This window comes from Coturnix japonica, chromosome 2, assembly GCF_054131305.1.
Source record: "Coturnix japonica strain WE chromosome 2, WE-NBRP24, whole genome shotgun sequence".
NCBI classification, from domain to species: Eukaryota; Metazoa; Chordata; class Aves; order Galliformes; family Phasianidae; genus Coturnix; species Coturnix japonica.
Window position 1 is genome coordinate 131,893,580 of NC_140664.1, and position 21,764 is coordinate 131,915,343.

The 21,764-nt window shown below is 37.5% G+C and overlaps 1 protein-coding gene across 3 annotated transcripts in view; it reads left to right on the forward strand.

Moving 5' to 3' along the window:
* Positions 1–21,764, forward strand: part of LMBR1 (limb development membrane protein 1) — a 61,966-nt gene that overhangs the window by 16,597 nt on the left and 23,605 nt on the right. For all 3 annotated transcript variants that reach the window (XM_015852832.3, XM_085540691.1, XM_085540690.1), the window contains one exon: positions 5,535–5,638. In XM_015852832.3, coding sequence (XP_015708318.1) covers positions 5,535–5,638 — 104 coding nt within the window. The remainder of the gene's footprint in view (positions 1–5,534; positions 5,639–21,764) is intronic.

The window sequence follows — 21,764 nt, forward strand, 5'->3', positions numbered from 1 at the left end:
TCATTGAAGCAGTTCAAGAAGAGTGTAACTTCTGGGAACGTACTTGGAGGGATGATGCCTTGAGCTTTGTATTCTTTCTGATGCTGATTAATATGCTTGAGTATAAGAAAATAAATGTAATGAATACTAATAACTTCTTGCATACCTCTGTTTGTCTGAGGGAAATAGCTGGTGGGAACATGATGTTCTTCAAAGGAATTGGTAGGAGGAAGGAGATAATGTGTTGTTTCAGAGAGTGGAGGTACTTAATCTGAAATGAATAAAGTTAAGATGGTAATTGGGATTTGCATAGAAATCTCATTTTTGTTTGGTAATACGCACTTCAGTAAGACATCTGATAATATGGATAGCAAATTCCTGAATTAATCCATCCCTAACTTGGAAGGTTTCATTAATGAGTAGCTGTGGTGTGATAGGGGCTGATTTGGCCTAATGGGAACTCCTGAGGTCAAACCTGGAGTTTCTTAGATGGTAGAAGTGGGGATGAGCTGCCTTGGGAGGAGTATAGAAATAGCACCCGAGTTGATATTCTGGGGTGAAATTAGGGAAGCCTGATTTCCTAACTGGGACACAAGGACAAATATACAGCAAGATCGAGTAAAGCATCATCCTGCTGTTAACTTGACGTAATTCTTGCCTCAGTGTTTGCTGGTGAGATCTGCTTTCGGATTTTACAGGTCTCTGTGCCAGAGGGGGAGACTGGGGAGGGTAAAGACCCTGGGTGTTGTAGGAGGCAACTGGGTTAGATAATAAAAGGAAAATCAGTAAGCTGTGTCCCTGGGTGCAAAGAGTTTCTGTAAAAGAGAAAGCTCAGGGTGCTGACTGCAGTATTTATTGGCCTACATGGGGATGTAGAGAAAAGAGCCAGAATTTATCTCTGCCACATGCAGTGTGAGGCAAGAAGCAACGTGTGCAGGACACAAGGGTAATATGCTTCACAATCCATAGTTAAGAGGCTGTCTGGAGAGACTAAATCCTTGGAAATTTTCCAAAATCTAACAGGCTAAAGCTTTGAGAAGCCTGACTGCACCTGCAGATAATCTGTGTTAAGTTAGAGACTCGATGACATCAAAGTTTTTTGGTCGTCAAATTGTTCTATGTTCTATGCTGTCACATGTGTAATAGGGCACTGCTAATTTAGTGTGGCCCCCACATGGCAATGAGGAATTTAGATGTTCAGGCAGTTATATTCTCTCCCAAACATGGGAAAAGAGACCGTTTCATAGAAAATAATCCTTCACACTGAGTTTACTTTGGAGACAAGGCAGTATTGCAGAGGGTAAAAGTTCTATACAGAGCAATTCTGCAATGCTCTTTGTATGTTAGAGCTTTTACAGTACTTCAGAAAATGCAGGCTACTTGGAAATCTGCTGGAAAAATGTAGTTTTCACTTGGAAAATCCTCTGAATTATCTTGCAAACATCATCTTTTGATTTAGTCTTTATGCCTGCATGGTATTGTGTGTATTTCTGAAGTCCAATGGCCAACATGGGAGGCAGTCAGCATCCGTGTGTTTCCACACACAGATCAAAGCTGATGCTAGTGGTAGACGTGACTGAACTAAAACAGGGTTTAGCTCAGTTAGTGTGAAGCTGTCAGAGATTTAAACAGGTTTCAGGTTTGACCAGGGGCATCCCGGGGCTTGACAGGAGTCGTTCATTTCAAACCATTACCTTTGGAAGGGGCTCCCTCTTGTGGCATTCACTGGGTTTACAGAGCAGTGTTTCTTCGCTTTGTATAACTCTGTTCCAGTATAATGAATGGCCTGCCTTCTTGACGTGATTTATGAATAATATGTGCTGAGAGCTGTTAGAGAAAATGTTACTATCTCTGTAACTGTCTATCATTGCCTTTATATATGTTTTTTTACTGTTATGCAGATGTTACTGAATGGGAAAATTGATACTGCTTTAAAATGCCTGTATTAATTTATCAATTGCAGATATAGTCTGAGATACTTAATTGTAATCTTAAGGTGTGTTGTTTTTACTGTTGGCTGTTGCTTTAGTTTTGCCATGTAGAATAACGCCGTGTAGAATAACGCCGTGTAGAATAACGCCATATAGAATAACGCCATATAGAATAAAGTATATGCTTTCAGTTTTTGAAAGTAGGAAGAGCACCCTTAGCTAGGCCCAGATTAAATAATCTTAACTAATGTGTGTTGAGCTAAAGCCAGACAGGGTTGAGCTTCTAACAGCTGTTAAGTGTTCACTTGTGCTGTTGTTAGGTACAGCCACCAGGTGGAGGTAAAATGCAAAGAAACAGTCACTAATCAGAAAAGAATTGCTGTTCTATGGTTGCCAAAGACCAAGTTTTTAGTTTTTTATTAACTTATTTTTTTAGGGGTTTTCTTACGTCGCTGCAAAAACATTGAAGGAAAAAAAAAGGGACCTTCCTCCAAAACAAACCGCTAGAACTGCTTAAAGCTTTATATATGTTAAGATCTGCAAACGTCTTAGGCAGATTAATGGTACGATCTGTATAATAGTAACTATTTATTTTCTGGGTGTATTTTAATTTGATTTCTTATCCTAAGTTGATAATTCAGAAATGTAGTAGGGGTAGAAGGCCCTCTATCTTCAGCCAGCGAAGTGGGTGGGAAGAAAGAGAAGCAGTAACCTGTTGAAATGTATACATATATACTTATATATGCTGGTAACATACATACACGTATTACAGTGCTGTCCTTACCTCTCGTGATGTTAAATTTCTATTGTAGCTCTGCAGTTTCATGTTGTGTATCAGCTCCTAATGTGTAAATTTTAGATTTCAGCTTCATAGACATCACTTGAGATGTGTACCACCATCCCGCCCTGTACATATTATATACATCTCTTCGCGCTGTTTTGATCTGTAGATACATGTAACACAGCTGTTGAAATTTTGACAACTATATATAAACAATTTTAGTTAGTTCTGTTTGTTAGTGTCAGATAATTGAATGTACTATTTTCCATTAAATAAAATGTCTGAGATAGGAAGATTTCTTCCTCTTCCTCGCCCCAGAAAACCAAAATTGGATAGTATTTCAGCTCAAAAACTTCTGTGCATTTTCTGGAGCAGTGGGTGTGTGCATACTTATGTATAAATATATACACACGTAAACAGAACTTGTTATTGTATTTCTGATAAGGACCGCTGATTACATTCTTCCTGATGTTGTTGTGTGTTAATGTTCCTTGCATGGTAACAGGAGCTTCCTGACAGCAAATTCTAAAGAGAAAAATCCCCCCCTTTGTTAGCTAAGTGTAGCCACCTTCAGGCAGTTTGTTTTCTCTAGCATTTCAGTATTGTATTTCATGTGTCATTTAGATTTTTCTTGTCTTATTTTGTATCATTTACTTGGCTAAGCTTATGTCCTAGCACTATCAACTGATGAAGCACATTCCCCTGTCATTTTTCTTCCTCCTTTAAATTTTAATATTTTACAGGGAAAAAAACATAAGACTGGTGAAAGTCTTTTTTCTTCTTTTCTTCTTTTTTTTTAGGAGCGAGTAGGTGAAGATAACTCCAAACCATTTCACATTTTGAACTAATACAGGAATTTTATTCTATGATGACTTCTCATAACATGCAGCACATTCGTCTTCCTTTTTTTTTTCCAAACTGGACAATTTTTAGAAAGGAAACAAGTCTGTATGTGAGAAGGAAGGTGGTATTTTGATTTTGATGCTAAATTTTGGATTTCATGTGATATACTGGTCACGTAGAATTGTGGATATTTGTGTATTTTTCTCAACTACAAAATAGAAGCTGTATTTTCAAGTTGCAGTACTTGTAACACCAGCCAAACCTGATAGCTACACTAGGATGAAATTGCAGGTTAAGCTACAGTACTTCTCTAAGAAGAAATAGCATCATGTAAGCATCTGATAAGATGATGTTGATTAGTACATATTTGTTTCAGGTGTCCATATCAGAAAATCTTAAAACAGATAGCCTTAATAAAAGTCAGTTATCACTTCATATTGCTTCCTAAACCTTTTGCCTCCCTGCAGATGTCACATGTGTTTTACAGATGTCCTAGCAGTAGTCAGTTGCTGGCTTTTCTTCTAAGTCAGAGTGGTTGAGGTTGGAAGGGACCTCTGGAAATCGTCTTGTCTATGCCCCTGCTTAATGTAGTCAGTTAGAAAAGGCTGCTCAAGGTAGTGTGCTGTTGGGTTTTAAATAAACCTGAAAGTGGAGATTATAAGGTGCCTCTGGGCAGCCTGTTGCAGTGTTTGACCACAATGACAGTGAAAAAGTTTTTTTTCCTTCTTGTTTTCAGTTTGTGCTTATTGCCTTGTCTCCTTTCACTGGGTACCACTATGGGAAGTCCAACTCTGCCTTCCTTACCATCATCCCCATCAGATATTTATATACATTGATAAAATCAGCTCTTTTTTTTCTTGAAGATTAATTATTTTTGTGGTCTTTTGGTCTTGTTAGAATATATTCCCATTTATATGAAGGAGGAGCCCACAGCTGGATTCAGCACTCCAGATGTACATCACCAGTGCTGAATAGAGGAAGGGTTTCCTCCTTTTGAGTGCTGACAGCACTTTTCCTAGTGCAGCAAAGGATGCTTTTAGATGTCTTTGTTGCAAGAGCTCCTGTTTGACTTGGTACCTAACAGGACCTCAGAGGCCTTTTCTACAAAGCTGTTTTCTCACCAATTGGTCCTCAGTGTGCCCTGTGCCATTTGTCTGACCTGTTGAGGTTCATCTGAACAGCAGAACGTTATTCCTTCTATCGCTGACAAACTTGCTGAAGATGCTCTCCTTCCTATCATCCAGGTCATTAAAGAAGATGTTAACCTCATTACTCCAGGGCTTCACTACTAGTGCCTGGTTTCTAGCTTGAATTTATACTGCTACTCATAACCTTTAGATCCTAAAAGCTTAGCTAGTGTTCAGTCCATTCATTGTCCAGTTGTCTATTATGTATTTCATGAGCTACACCAAGGGAATGTTCTGGGAGATGATGTTGAAAGCATTACTAAGGTTCAGATAGTCTAATACTCTCCTCTTACAACTGAGCTAATTGTATCATAGTGGGAGCTGCTGTTGCTGTTACATCAGCCTTTCAATTTGGAGGTAGTGATAGTATTTTTCAGAATGTCCACAGTTTGTCTAAGTTTCTCTGAAGGAAAAATGTGTGAGGTAGTGAATATGTAGAACTGATTTTCTTGAGATTTGCTTGTGATAAAGCACTTTTATCTTGAAATTTGTTTTTTGAATATATCAAAATGTGGAATACAGTGGAAGTAGTCAACCTAATTTTGCAGCCTGTTTCCCAGGATTTCACCCAGTTTCTCTCTTGAAGTTGGTACTGGGTAAAGTACCAATTCTTGTCTAAAGCCTATAATGCAGAATGATATGGGTATTTTCTTTTTTAAGCAGTGACCTGTACATAACTGTATATCCATCGCTCTGGCTTCTGTTAGTACTTGCATGTTCGCTTCGTTGTTGTGTGTAACAAAGGAAAATGTAACATGACTAACTTCTAATATAGAGAAACTTGTAATGTAAACTTTTTCTTGTTCATTTCAGGTTTGTGGAATCTTGCTTCTCTTTTTTCCAATTTATGTTTGTTTGTATTGATGCCCTTTGCCTTTTTCTTCTTGGAATCGGAAGGATTTGCTGGCTTAAAAAAGGTAGGAAAATGCTGTTAAACGCGTATGGAGTAATTGCAGAACATGTTCCATTCTCAGTCCTGATTTCTAGTGGAACAAGTTACAGATCTGGGAGAACTTCTTTGCTGGGTTGTGTACGCTTATGGGAATGTGTATATACAGATGTGCCAACTTGAACGAGCAGATGAAGTGAGTACACAATACGTGGTTGTGAGTAATCCTTAGGAAAAGTCCCACGTACACTGACATCAAGAAAATACAAGAAAATGGTTTAACTTGTGGTTTGTTTTTTAATAGTATTTTATCTGAGGCTGTTTTTGTTTTGTTTTGTTTTTTGAGGAAGATAATTTAGTTGGAGTGTTTTTTTTTACACAAACAAGTTCAATCAATGCACTAGAAATAAAGCAGTGGGAAGGAGTGCAGGCTTCTTAATTGGGCGGCTGATTAAATAACACGAGCCAGAGAAAACTGAAAAGCATGATGTGTGAGTTCTGTAAGTTAAAATATAACAAAAAAAAAGATTTTATTTAGAGCAGGTCAATTTAAAGGGAGCTTCAGAAATTGTCTGCTTGATCACTACAGGGCTAAGCAAAAGTTTAAGCTTTTAACTTTATTAAGGGCATTATCCAAGTGCTTCTGATATGTGTGGGGCGTACTGTGACCAGTATTAACAATGCATTAAGAAAGCTGTCTTAAATGAGTGGAAAATAACAAACAATTTTCAAGTTTATTGAATGCGATCATGTTGAGAGGATGGACTTTTGATGAAGCATGGAACTTGGGAAAGCAGTTTCTGAATAATGTGATAATAAGAATAATATGAATAATGATATGTGAACTAAAGAAATATACTGAAAAATTACTGTAATGGGAGTCGCAGAAAAATGAATTGCAAATGGTGAACATCAGATAACTGAAACTGGGATGACTGTCTGGGGACCATTTGAAGCACATGCTTTTAGTAGTTTTCATCATCCAAAAGATAACACTTTTGTTTTTAATGATACTACACTTAAGGGGATTCCACACCCTTTGGATGATGGTTAGTAGACAGTGAAGGATCTTGGAAGGTGGCCTGAAATTAGGAAAATGGAAAGATTAAGGATGAGTGCAGAAGTCTACTGAGTGGTTTGTGTGTAACATCAACAAGGTGGTGATTGTGGTGCGGAGGAAAACAGAATTCTCGGTTATGTTGACAAGGCCACATACACAGAGGTGAAATCACTGCTTTTCTTGGTGGAATTGGGGTAGCTTCCAGACAAGTGCGGCATTTGGGATAGTTGAGTTCGTATAGATACTTGAGGGACCAAGGAAAAGCAAAGAAAGTGTTCTTGGAAAGCCTAGCATGAAGGAAACTTTAATTCAGAACAAATAATGTGAAGAATTAGGGACTTTATTCTACAGTTGAAGTGTCTGGTAACTCCGTAGACTGAGCAAGACAGCTCTGTCAGAATGGACCTGTGGGACCCTACTGGGATGGTGTGTAAATACCTGTTTGGTGTTCTGTTTTGCTGATTGAACTGTAGATGTATGCAAATTACTTCAGTGTAAGCTTGGATGACCACATTAATTTCAGCTCATTAGTCTGGCAGCAGATTAACTGCTGTCTGTATTTCTGTGTTGAGTTCTACTTATTCAACTTTGACTACAGAACGTTCTGCTTTCCATCTACTTCCTTCGCTTCAGATATCCATAAGCCTAACAATACTTTCAGCAGCTCAGTTTGTCCTTTCAGTTTTCAAGTGGAGAATGTTCCATTTTGCTTTTGTGTTTGTATCTAGCTACAGTTAATGTATAGAAGTAGGTTGTCCGCTCTTAGTCAAGTTTGTCCTTGATTGGAATGCTGACAAGAATTACTACTTTTCCTCCAGGTATTATATTTACACAGTGTGTTCCTTTCACTTGTAGATTGCTGTTGACTGCAACAGTTGTGTTGTGTATCCTAGCTGCCTTAGACTTGGGATTTACATTAAAAGTTATGTTGTAGCTGTTAAACATATGAATGAGGTCTGTTGGTAGCTAGTAACAAGATAAATAGGGTCACCTTTACCTGTTTACACATGGAAGCATTTACAACTCGAGATAAAACCATAATCTGTCTGTAGATGTCAATAAAAGACTTCCCTTACATTTTAACACATTGCTTAACTCTTTCTCTTCAGAGAAGACTTTGAAACCTTGTAAAATTCTGATGCTTAAAACCAGTTTGTTAATACTTGTGCACGTCTTGTCATTCACTGTATTATATTAATGGGCCAGAGAGATTAAAAAGAAAAAGATTCAAATGCTGTTACAGTTAATTGACAAAATCAGATTCCGGTGATCTTCATTTGAAGGAGCATTTCATGCATGTAGCAAAGCTTGCAGCATTTAAGAGAAGAGTGATCTACTGTAAATATGAGGGTGTTGAATAAAGAGGTTCAATGCGGAATATTTTATCTTTATTCTTTCAGTTGTGAGTTGGGTATGGGGAAAGCAGTTGATTTTAGATACCTGCTTAGATCTAATTTGGATGACAGGACTGTTTCACTGGAGGCTTCTATGGATGGCACCTTAAATGGGTCATAGAATTGCCTTTGTTATGATGAATCTTTGTTCTGATAGATATGTAGTTCCTTTGGGATTTAGGTATACAGTCCAGATACCAATTTGAAGATGTTCTTGTAAGAATTACATGTTGGATTTTAATAGAAGTTACGAAAAATGGATAAGAGGTTCAGATCTGAAATGGACTGTTTTATTTTATTTTGCTATTGGGTTTCTTTGTTCATCTTATATTGTGACAGTAATGTTTGCTCTTATTACATACGGGCCCAAATCCCTAACTTTTATGTTTGCCTGCCTATCATGGATTGTGCTAAAAGTTGAATTTTATCCATCTGTTGTATGTTGCAAGCTATATTTCAGGTAGCACAGAGGTTAGTATTCCAAGGTCTGTATACTTTAATTCCAATGCTCTTTTATGGAAGTATTGCCCCCTTAACTGTTTTAAGTTTCATGAATCTGAATGGGTTTGATTAACCATCTTCCAGTTTACTATGTCTTTTTTCTTGGTCGCTAGTATACTTTCTAAATGGCACATGGCCCCTCTTATAGACTCATTGACTTCCCTAGGGCAACAGTTTAAAACAACCAACCACTTGCATATTATGCAGAGGAGAGAAATACGGAAATTAGACACTCACCATGGGCGGATGCAGCGCTGTACTGAAAAATCAAACTGATTCTCTGCTTCGCTTTTAATTAAAACCACTATTTTAATTCAAAAAGGGCATTTGGGGCCTAAGGGAGGGCTGACAGTGCACTTTTAAAGAGTTTAAGTCTTCTTTCTTGCTATAGTTTATTTCCATCTAATAGCAGATGCCATTATTATCTGGAATAAGATGTGTGTGTATATTATATATACACATCTACAGAGATGTGTAAAACTTTATACACAGTGTGAATTTGTACACACATTTATGTGTAAACAGGTGTGAATTAGGCTTCTCAAGACTACTGAAGTAATCAGAGTTGACTGTGTCACTGTAACATTATGCCTCAGCCAGTTCTATTAACTGAGATATTGGAATATCCTGAAGTACCTCCAATATCCTGCATTAGAATTGAAAACTTTTGCATGTCTTTATAAATCTATTTCTATCTTTGCAGAGTCTTTACATAAAGTTGTATTTTGGGTTTAGACCCTCTGACAGTTCATGGGTCTTCTTGTTGTGTAGCGCAATTATGAAACCAAAAAGGTGTTAGCTGTGTTCATTTATGTCAGAATTAACCTTGCTCTTTAACATTCTTATGAGGAAACTGTTATTTGTAGTTGAGCATCTATATTTTGCAGTGCTGCTGTTTCCATGTACGATATGGCTGCACAGAGAATTACATGAATGCTGCTGTGTGAGGAAGGCAAGCATTTTTGAAGAGATAATTGCTGTACCTTCCTTGACCTTAAAATGTGCTTTCTCTTGATGTAACTTCAACTGAAATTTGTATTTGTTTGAAGATGACAAAGATAAAGATGTTTAGGAGTAATTTCCTTGTAAGAAAATACAGAAGTGCGATTTACCACCGTGAGAAACTGGTATAGCTGGGTATTGCGTAATCAGGAGTGTAGAGTTTTAAAAAGGCTTTATGAAGTATTTTACCTTAATACTGATCTTTGAACTCGAAGTCACGGCATAAAGTTTAACATGAGCGACAGCAACATCCTGACCAATTATCCAAATTATCCAGACATCCCAAAATGTTCAGAACACAACACACAGAGTCTTTGGATTAAGAGGTTAACTCCTGGAACATCAAAGTAGTGCATGATAATAAAAACAAATAGTACAAAAATTTGAGGTAACTTCCTTGCTTAATTAATTAGGTAGACCAGGTGGAAGCGAAGAGGCCAGAGCTGGTGCTCAGAATGTCTATAAAGCTGAGCAACATGACAGCACAATGGAGGAGGAACAAAGATTTTTTTAATATACTTCTATCCTGTGTCACAGTTTGAAATTGTCCTGGTTTATGTCCCTTTTGGCAAACTTACATAAAAGTGACCCTGTACTGTATTTTATGACCAGATGACTTTTTTCCCAGTGGCTAATTTGTATCAGACCCTCATCTTAAAGACACACAGAAATGAGTAGGAAGTCCAAACAGGTTTGTCTCAATGAGCTTTCATTGCATGCTTTCATTATTTTTGCTCGTTTTTTGCCACTGATCATCCATAAATTGTTGGAAATGAGTGATTAAGGAAGTGCTGCTTAGTGTTAGTGGCACATGCACATTCTTGGTATGTTTTTTGTGGGTGAGAGGAAATCGCGTACTGCACAAACAAAAAGGAAAACTCCTGCTGGGAACCTTTCAAGGAAATTTAACTTGCATAATGTTTTGATCTTGGTGTTTATTACAGAAAATAAGAGTAATATTTCACCAGCTATTGTTATGTGTCAGCTCGGCTCTCCATCTGCTTTGCCATTCCTTGATATCTCTTCCCAAATTTTCATTTAGTTTATTTTAGTAAAAACACCACCTAAAAATGTAGCTTAAGGCAGGTGAGATGGGAGTTCGGAACAGTTTATTGGGTAGTGCTTGCTACTGTATAAAATTCAGTTGTCGTGGCTGCGAAGTCCTGGTTGTATTAGAAATTGTATTAGCAGTTGCAGCTTAGCCCTTGAAAGTAAAACTTGGGAAGTGGGTTCCATTCCCAATACTGAAATTCCCTGGTTTTTGCTAGTGAAGGCTGATTTCTTCCCTTCCTCTTCAGAGCTCAATAGTTTTGAAAGTGTTCGTTGCAAATATAATTACTTATTTGGGGAGGGAGCACAATGCAAATGAAAGTTGTTTTTTTTTATTTCTGTAAAGATAAGCTGTTATAACTTGGAAGGAGCTACAGTGTATACAGCTTCCATCTCCAACATTTGAGTTGGTTGATAGGCTTGTCGTTGCTATTGATAGATTTTCCCACTCATGTTAGACTAAATAAAAAGGCTGAAATCTGCCTAAATTTTGCGTGCTTTTGTGTTACAGCATTTCAAACTTTAGGTAAGTAAACGTCCCAGTCAGTGTAGATAATTAAAGCTGCCGCTTTCCTTTCTTGATGGTTATAGAAATTGTAATATCCTTGTTTTTTTCCATGCTTAGTGTAAACAAAACATTCCCAGTTTTCCCGTTAGTAGTTATAGGACTCTGGTTTAATTGTAGAAGTAGAGCACCCAAAATATTTTTGGTACGTGATGAAAATATAGGAAGTTTGCTCACAATTGGTTTTGAAGTATTCATTTCTAGAAACTGTTTTGCTAATTTCAAGAAGTACTTCATAGAAGGCAATTTGTCTTTATAACAAACGGTCCTGGGGAAGTTTGCTTGGAAATCCTTCCTAATATGAGATTGTCTTGAATTCAAGCCAGTCAGTTTTCTGAATTTGTCCCAATTACACTGCAAAAGTGAATGCAAGGGACTTAAACCTTATTGGAAAACAGCATTTGACTTCATGTTTTATGCTTATTTCTACCTCTGTGGCAATAGCCATGGGCCACTGTGTGTAATGGCTCACCAAATAGTCCCAAGGTACCCTGTTAGCAGTGGATGTTTATTTGGCATTTAAGCTCATATTTATTTGTCTATAAAATCATTCAGCATGAACTGAAACTTTAGGGCTCTGATCTCTATGAAATGTTTACTAGTATGTAACTGAATTATTGTACATTATATTGCAGCCCATTTACTCTTTCCATTAGTAATACCAGAGACAAAAGTTGTTTAATCAGTCACATCAAAGGCAGCTGTTTGGTTTTGTATTTTTGACATAAGCTAACATCTTAAGTTCAGTTATGAAGGCTAGTTCTTTAAACCAGAGTCATTTAAAATGACACCGCTTAATATTTATTAGACTATTTTTGATGTGTAGAAGCAGATCCTGCTGATTTGGGGATTTTGATTTGACAAGCTCAGGGCTTCTCCTCCCTTGTTGAAATAAAAGCGTATTTAACTGACAGTTATACAAACCCATAACGTGATCAGTGAGATGCACAGTGGATAGCAGTTAAGGAACATATTTAATGGTAAATCCTGCTTTCCTTGAAGTCTCAGAAACAGCATGTGAACAATGATACCTGGTGATTTTGTTTATTAAGTTGTAGTTGATTCAGGCACATTTAACGCTGACTATGAGAAGAGCTTTTAAAATGACAGGAAAAAGTAGATGAGGATGTCACATTGATGAGTATCTATGCTAAACTGCCTGAAACATTGAAATCACAGTTCTGTACAACCAGATCCTTGTAGTTCTGCAGAGGAAAAGAAAATTTCCAGCAAATTAATTGAAAGAGACTGAGGTGAGTGCATGGTCTGCTTTTGTGGACCTGTGGTTGGAATATGTCATTATACTGGAGATTAGTAGAAGATTAAAATAGATTCGTCTATTAAATCAAAGCAGGGATCCCTGTTATTTGTTCAAAATTGATGTAAGTAAGATTAAGTTAAAGACAGAACCTGGGAAGTGCTGTGTATAGGTAAGAAAGAGCTTGGGAATATCGGGGCTGTCTGTTTTTGTATTTCAAAGCCTGTACTTCCGTATGTGTTATTTGTGTTGTCTGTATTTAGATAGGGAGGAACAAAGGCTGTGCAAGAAAGACAGCAACTTCATGGTAAACAACATGCATTCCTCAGACCCAATTGTGTTTCAATACGATCAAGGTAAAAACAAACTGGAGAATCAGTGTCTAGGATGGAGAAATTTGTGGCTATTGAGAAAGAATGGCTTAATGCAAATTTGTTTTTGTAGACATATAAAATATTTCATAAGGCTTTGTAAGACTTCTTAACTCCTTCAGGGACATTACAAGCAAAATCTGGCCTTTTTGTCACCATAAGCAGATCTGTGGTTTGCTGAATGTTGGGGGCAGCTGAGGAGGGGAGTAAGTGGATGTTGCTTGTTGCACACATTGGATCAAGATGTGATGAGATGTGATCTGTGCTCCGTTTCATTGAAGTAGTTAAATGTCAGCTGGTTGCTTCCATAAATTAGAATGTACTTCTTTTAAAAATGCCTCAGAGCAAGTTACGGAAAATAGGGTAACCAGACATAAACTAAAAGTATACTTCACTCTGCATTGCATTTCTGCAATACCTGCCATGCTGTGACTTCAGAGCTGTGCAGTGATTCTGCTTATCTGCAGTAGTTCATGGTTTGAGGTTATACTTTTGTGATGAGCTCTTCCAAGTAGACAGAAAAGCAAATTGTGCTCGTTTAATGTATAGTCTTTGTAACATTTTTGTTTATTCTATGAAAATCAATAGGATAACAGAATGAAACATTGTTAGCAGTATTGGAGTAAAAATGCTTTGCGATAAAAATAACAAATGTACTTGGTGTTATTTCAAAAAGCGGATTTCTGACCATTACTTTTCTAGCATAGTGTGAGAAACTGTATTAGATGACTCCTGCATGAGCAGATAGTCATCTGTGAAACTAATCAGGCTCCAGAAGTTAGCACTGGAGCATTAGTTATTCCAGCTCTTCTGAGCCAGGAACTAAATGCATGGCTGAACTTTTTGCTCTCCCCACTCCTACATTGTTCTGAACTTGTACAGCGCAGCTGTTACAGAGTTCTTCTATACTTAGCATGCTTATGTTTTGTGGAATTTCTGTAATTCTTCATTAAAAGCTTTAACGTGGAGCTGCAGATAAAATAACTTGTCAATCGTTGCTCTCTTTAGGAATACGTAGGTTCTAGAAATAACGTCGTCCCATGGGAGCTATATGTTTTTTCTGTTACTGGACTTCTCGTGCGCCAAAGCATTTCACTTGGAATTGGAATCCTTAGAAATGACAGAGATATTCTAGATGCTCTTTTTTAAGGCAGGAGCGAAGTGAGTAGTTCAAAATTTTGTTGGAATGGGAATGCATTGGAATTAAGCATGTCAGAATTAAAGGCTTCAGGAAAGCAACGAAGGTGTCTCCAATCCCTGGACGCTTCCATGTTATTTTTTTGTTGTCTTGCACTTCTTTCCCAGTTTTTTGAAAGGAGCTTCCAGCATTCTGGTGCTCTGGCCAGTTCCTAGAAATGTGCTTTTTTGACCTTAATTAGCCATGCTGAGATCAGCATCAAAAAAACCCCCCTTCAGGTTTAATTTGATTTTAGAGCTTTAGTAGCAATCTGTATTCCTCTATGTGTCATTTGCTTCAGAGAACTCATCTTTATGGCGTCTTTCCACCAGACCACTATCATAAGTTCCAAGTCTTCTTTTATATTTTTAGACGACTTATTTTAATCTTCTGCCAAGCTACAAAGAAGGTGGAAAGTATCTATTTTTCTTCCTGTCACTTCAGTGTAGCCGTAAAGATTCTCATCCAAAATTAAGTGGTTGTAGGGAGGTTCACGCTGTCAGAAATCCCATGGCTCCCATGTTGTTGCTGCAGGTGGCTTTGGAAAGTCTGGGAAACTTGGTAGGCGGAGGGAGTGGAGCACCAAAGACTTGATTAGCGAGAGCTGAGCTGGCTAGTGGAGCAACAGAGGAAACTTGTGGAGGAAGAGGGGAGGATGGACAGCCATCATTTTACCTTGTGTATCCTTTCACGTTTCTTCACCCAAATATTTGGGCTTTGTGCTTCTACTGTTGTGTCAACAGGAGATCTGCATCTGTCCCTTATAATGTGAGCTTTGACACAGTTGAATGATGCCTTGATGTGGGAAGAGTCAGACGTGTGCTCTTTCCTCAAGTAGTATGAATCTGTGTATTTCAATCAATGCTTTAGCTGTCAGACAACCAGTAAATCTCGTGTTATCATTCTTCCTTGTGCTTGATTTGTCTTGGATAAGTAAATAAACCCTAGGGTTAAAAAAGAAGACAAAACCCTCTTCCATCCTAATGGTGAAGATGCAAACCTTCAGGGAGTCTGTAATGTGTTACAGTGCGTATGATACTCTTCTAGGATGGTGGATAAAAAAGATTCACAAGGCAGAGAGTCACTCCAGTGGGTGTACTGCTTCCTGGAGAGATGCCTTCACCAACCTATTAAATGGGCATCTTTTCTTGATCTCTATTTAGGTAAATTTGGATCTTTGTTTCCAGTTCGGCGTAGGCTGCGCCTGTAATATTGCATTCATGGTTTTAGCTGGTACCCCAAAAAATTCATGAATTCTTTTTCCATCATGATCCTTTAATTTTCACTTTGTTTTTATTTTCTGTGCTTCTTTTTGTAATCTTGATATTTTGTTAGTTGTACTGTATAACTATAAGCTTCTACAGAGTGAAATGATTTCATCTGCCTCTTCTAGCTCCATTGGCACAATGACATTTTTCAACCTGATACCTTCCATAATTCTAATTCTGTAGTGCTTCTGGCTATGTTTGCGGATGTTAGAATGTGTGTTTGTTGCAGCCACTATCTCAACGAGCACATCTTAAGGTTACTAGGACTCCTTTTTGTCACATGAAAACAATAGGTCTCGTGTGTGTTTTAAATGTGCTGTGATTGCAGAAATGTTTCCCAGGCTTTCCCTATGGGTCAGGGCATAGTGTAAAAAAAAGGAGTGATGTTTACCTACCTCACAAGAGGTCAGGATGTCCAAGGAGAACATAGAATCCATAGAAACATTGTTAGGACTCCTTGTGTTTAACACACAGTGATTTTTAGTTCACTAATAATTACCTTTTTTCTCCTGTAAAATCTACACAAATTCATGTAAAGCTGTGTTTTTCTTTTGCAGTGTAGTTCCAGAAATGTTCATGTTACAGGAGCTATAATTTGTTCGTCAAAATCACTGTATCCAGGTAGTGTTTTGTCCATGTGTTAAACCTCTGGGAAATAACAGTTGTCTTTCCTAATCATGACTGAAAGATCAAAAGTGAGCCCAACCAGGCTTTATTGCTGTCACTTATATAGTAGTCCCTTTAGGAGATGTACGAGATGTACCCAAAACCTTTTGGATGATCTGTGTGGAGGAAGGTCTTCATTTGTTATGCACGCTGTGACTGAGTGACAAAGTATTTAGGATGGGATAAATGTAACAGTACAGAATTTCAATGAACAAAGTAAGAATTTCTTGTTAGCTGGGACAGTAAGCTGAGCTTTAATTTTCATTTTAAATTCTACAACTATTTTCAAATATGTTTATGTTTATAAATTCTCTTCTGCAGTAAAACCCAGCCTCTGGGTGTTTTACGAACACACAGTGTGCAGCGGGTCTTAATGTGTTGCAATTACTTAATAGTAATCTCATTTAATACCTGTTTACTGAAGAGCAGAAATGATTTTTCTTTTTCCTTAGCAATTATGTATATTAGTTTTGAATTTCTTATGACATCTGTCATCCTTTCAAAACGCTTGTTGCTCTTTGTACTTCATTGGGCTTTTCAGCGCAAATCACCTTTTTTTGTCCATGTGCTGTTTTTAATACATTTTGGATATTTGTTATCCAGGATGAAAGCGACATGGTGAGATTCTGATGATGCCTTCCAGAGTTGCAAGAGGGGAATAATAAAAAAAAAAAGATTGTCAGAACTTAGAATAATTAAAACCTTTCTTGCTAAAACACAGCATTTCTGGAAACATGAACCCTTAGGCCCGCTGCTACAGGCAGTACAAGTAGCTCAGGATTAAGCAGTATAAAAACTTCAGAATGTCTCAGCAATTGATTTTTAAAGAGCTGAAAGTCTGAGAGTCAGATATCTGCAAGGCTTTACAAACCACAAGATCCTTAGAATTTGTTCTTAGGATAGCTTTTATTTGTAGGCATGCCTTGGAAGCTTCAAATGCTTTTTTTTTCCCCCTCTCATTAGAGTACACAGAAGATGACAGATATTATTAGGCTTCTGGCAAGTTCCAGGTTGCTTGGATTGATGCGTTAAACATCTTTCTTTAACAAAGTATTTCACTTGGTTAAGTGCACACTTTAAAGAACTGCATGAATTTTGAAAATGCTGTGAGTAAAAGCATAGGTGAGCTTTTGTCTAGACTGTGAAACGTTCTTTGAAGTTGAAAAAACACTTAAAGGGAGAGGCTAAGGGATATGATCTGCCAGTCTTCCTTCCTAATTTTCTTAATAAAGAATTTAGTTGTAATATCTGAACTTGTAATTAGTTTCTAAAGTTTTTGTTGACCGCATAATTTTCCATTCTCCCTCTGGAAAACACTTTTTTGTTGTCAGGTTGGCCTGTGTGATGCCAAGCTTCTCCTTTCCTGACAGCAGGGAACCGTGCAGGTAATTTTCTTAGGGAAGTCTGTTTGTTTTGCTTTGCAGATGATCTGAAACTCACTTGAGGAAATTGCGAGCTGTTTGATGTGTTTTGATTTCCTGTTCAGCAATTATCAAAGATCATCACGTGCTTATAAGTGTTGGAGGCAGTGGTAATGAATCTGCTGTCAGATAACGTTGTGGGAAAAGATTTTAGATTGGTCTACCAAAACTAAAATTGTTGCCTAACAAAGGAAATGACATTTTCCTTCCAGTTGGGGCTTAGACTGTTCCTAAAGGATGGTCCTGAGTGGATGAGTCTGTTCTTGTGGAATTGTTCCTCTCATTTTGGGGCCTACTAAAGAAATTATGTAAAAACTGAAGACTGAAGAACAGGATTGGATTCTTCTTCCTGACACTTCTAATACATTCTCTTATCTCTTGTTATTGCCATCCTTTCCCTTTTGGACTTCATACTTCACATCCAGTTCATCTTTCTCCTTTTTAAAAGGATGCTTCTTGATCTCCCTCACTTCTGTTCATGTTCTGTTTATTTTTTGAGATCTTCAGGGAGCATCTGAAGAAGTAACTATGGTATGCATCACTTCATCCATTTCATTTTGAGGACTGTACATGTTGGTCAAAGATGGAAATTTTCTGATCTTTCTTACTGGCAAGTTGTCAAGTCATGGAGAATAAAGCATGGCATTATATATATCTATATCTATATCTATATCTAATCCCATCTATACATATATATATATATAAGGGAATATATATATATATATATATATATATATAAATAAATATATAAAGGGAATTAATTGATCTTTGCTAGTTTTCATATTCCTTTCTTTCCCACTCCACTTTTTGTGCCCACAAAAAGAAACGGATGTTGTGAGGTCACAACAGTACTCTTACTGAAGAACAGTAAAACTAGGATTATCACCACCTTAATGTTTATTTCCATTACCCAGGTCATTTTATTACTTCAAGTGCAATTGTATTTCATGCAGCTTTTGTTTTTTTTTTTATTGCTGTATTTAGCAACAACGCAACTTAGCCTAAGGTAGAAGGGAACATGTTTGATTATTTCTAAGGTTGTGACTGTGTTCATCTCATAAGTCTACAGCATGGGAATGTTACTTAAGGCTGTGTGGTTAATGCTGTACTGAAATCTGAGTTTGATAACTTAATTGACTACCTTTAGTTCATCGTGCTGTCAAGTTTGTGCTCTTTATGCCCTTCTTATAGGCTTTACAGATGCTTACAGAAAAAAATGCAAACTGAATGAAGCTGTTGAATTATCCTTTATATACGAGAGCATGTAATAGATGCAAACTAGTTTATCTCAGTTGGAAAGTATCTTTGATGTACCCTTTTGGCTCTGAATTGTTTTCTGTGCTTCGTTTGGAAATAAATCCCTCCTCCTTTAAAACCAGTTAAATTGCAAGTTGAATTGCACTGAAATAATTAATGAAACAGGGAATTGTAATCTGCGCATTTTTCTTTAATGAAGGACGCCATACTAATTAATTAGTATTTGTATTATCATGCAGGCTTCAAAGTTGTGATACTGAGAAGCTTTCTAAAAAACCCAATGCAAGGTGGTTGGTTTTGTAGTGCTTGCTTTTCTTGTTCTTACCTACCTGTCAGAACCATCAGGAAAGGAAGACCAGGTGAGGACTAAATCTCATTTTCCCTCATGAAAACAATGCAGAAAACAAAAACCGTGAACAGTTTTCCCCCTTATTCTTTCTTGTAATCAGTTTAGTTTCCATGATTATGTTAAGCAAAAGATCACAAGTGCAGATGAGGCTATTTCTCCCAATTAAACAATTGAACATGCCTTAACCCTGTGTGCACACGTGTCTACCTACACATGCAACTTGCTGGTAGCTCACCTCTGACACTTGTACAGATTTCAGCAGTTTCCAGTTGCACACCAGAAAGAAATCTAAAGGACGTTTCCAGGTGATACAAATGCATTCGCTTCTTTGACATTAAGATTCAGCACCGTACAACTGTTTTTCCTTTCTTAGTTGAAACGTTGACTTGAAGTAGTCCTGCAAAGCTGCATTTGTTAGCTCTGCACTCAAGGCAGATAGGATGCAGACTGAACATGAACAATAAATGTGCTCCTACAAACTGCTGGAGAGAAGTAAAGTGAAATGACTCAAAGGAGAAATGTTAAGCCAAAATGAAAAAGTCAGTCTGAAGATTTTTGCTCCTGCTTTAGTGTGTACATAAGACGACAAAATTGTTGATGTGTTATGTAACTGTGGAGATAGAACTAGTGAGAACAAAAGGAGGTGGATCTAATTTTCTGAGTAGCATGGAAAAAAGGAGGATGTGTTATGCAGGTATGTTGCAGTTTGTGGAGTTTGAACCTATAGTCTCAGTGGTTACCTCTGTGCTCATCTCCCTTTTGTGAGAGTGTTATTTGCATGGTCTGTCCTAATGTTGTCCTCAGAGAAAACTTACAGTAAATGTGGAAGGAAGGTGTTTATGGTTGCTATCAGCTATGGCTGCATCGTGGTGCAATTCTTGTTTTCCTGTTCTGACAATTGTACTCCATCCATCCAGAGGAGGAGAATTCAATGTTCTGGGCTCCACGTAAGATGAAATATTTCCCAGATATTGCCCAGAAGAAACTGCTGTGAAACAAGTTGGAGAGTCTGATGTTTCTGTATGTGTCCTGTAACAGACAAGTTACAAACCCACTTTTTGTGGCTCAGGCTGTCAGAATCCCAGAGGACAACTTCACTTTTGTTTAAGAGAGGAGTCTTCAATCTTCTTGTAAAGCATGGAGCAGGTCTCTCCTCCTGCATCCTTGAGTGTTTTGGCTTATCTTCAACTGCTGTGGCTTTTTTCTGCTGCAAAGCAAAGGTTCTGTATATCTATCCTGTACTGAAAGAAGGACAGATGCAGGTGAATGCAGAAGGTTTAACATATTTTATTTACTTCTTAAGGTTAGATTATGTGTATTTTCTAAATGTGTAAGAAGTTCATGTTTTGGGGTGGGGTAACACCACAGAGATTGGTCTCTAATACATTGATTTTCTGGTAACCTATTGCTTAAATTCACAACTTCAGTATTTAATGTGTCTATGCAATGTCTTTAATCTTCAAATATGTGTTTTGCTTATATGCTTGCCTTGAAAATATCTCATGGAATAAAGCAAGTTTTTGAGTGCTATAAAAGTAACATTTTAATAAATGACTCTCAAGGCCACTTGTACTATACGTGAAATACACTGTAGGATTAAGTAAAGTTAAGTAGGATTAAGTAATTCATATTACCTATAATATGAAGTTTGATGTCTGAGAGCCTTGATGGGCATTAGTTTCCATCCGTCCACTGAAGCCTTAAGAGAAATGCTGTGAAGGTCTCAAGTTGTTTGGTTTTCCCTTTGTGCTACCTTCATATTAACCTTCTGCAGGGGACTGATGGCAGGGAGGAGCTGGTGTTTATAGGAGATGAATGCATGTGATTAAGATGTCTCAGGTATTCTTTCATTGATTGATGCTGTTCAGAGCCTAATTTTCAAGGTAAAAGATGTTGTGTGGAGTTTACTACTCTCTTGTGCTAAGCAGGCAGTGAAAGGTTGGTAAGAGAGAGTGGGTAAAGAATGGGGTAAAACTTCCTTCCATGAACTGTGAGTTAGATTTCCAGTCTTATGCACTCAAGTTGGGGTACAAGGAACGGAAAAATGAGTTTGTTTGTGGAGATGCATATACTGATATTCCAGGAAAAATAAAATTGCTTTATGAACAATAGTTTGAAGTTGTGTTGTTAATAGTAAGGGTATCTGAAGATGTTCTGACTGCTTAAAACAAGCATTAAAACACAGTGTGCATATACATGCGTACTATAATATTGTGTGTATGTATGTAAAACAAAGACTTTTGGCATAGATGTGCAAATGTAACGCTTGGCTATTGGAGTGCTGTGACATTTGTACTCACAAACAACTGTGACGGAGCTCTGCAGGCGTGTGATGTGTGTGCTAGCAAGGCAGCTCAGCACTCAGGGCTGGTGCTGCTGGAAGCGATGCAGCAACAGTGAGCAGGCTGGCTGGGAAGGAGCATTACTGCGAGCGCGCGCTGGAGGGCTCTGCAGACTGTGAGGAATGGGGCAGAAGCAATTTCAGTTGAAGAATGTATTTTAACTAAATTGGTGTGTTGTACCTATGTGAGGTTTAATGCTTGCTGGGCTATTTGCCATAATTGGCTTTCCATTCCCTTGATTGGAATCATAGATAAAAATTTGCTAATCCACTTTCTTTGCTGAAAGTATTATAAAAGTAATCCATCTTTTAAAAATGCTCAGACAAAATCATGCGGTATAAAGAATATTTTATCAAATAATGAGATTAATGAGAACTGTAAGGCATATGCAATTTAAAGCAGTTTTCTATGGTTTTAAGGGGAAAAACGCAACCCAGGCATTATAAAACCATAAGTACTTTCCTTTTTATGCA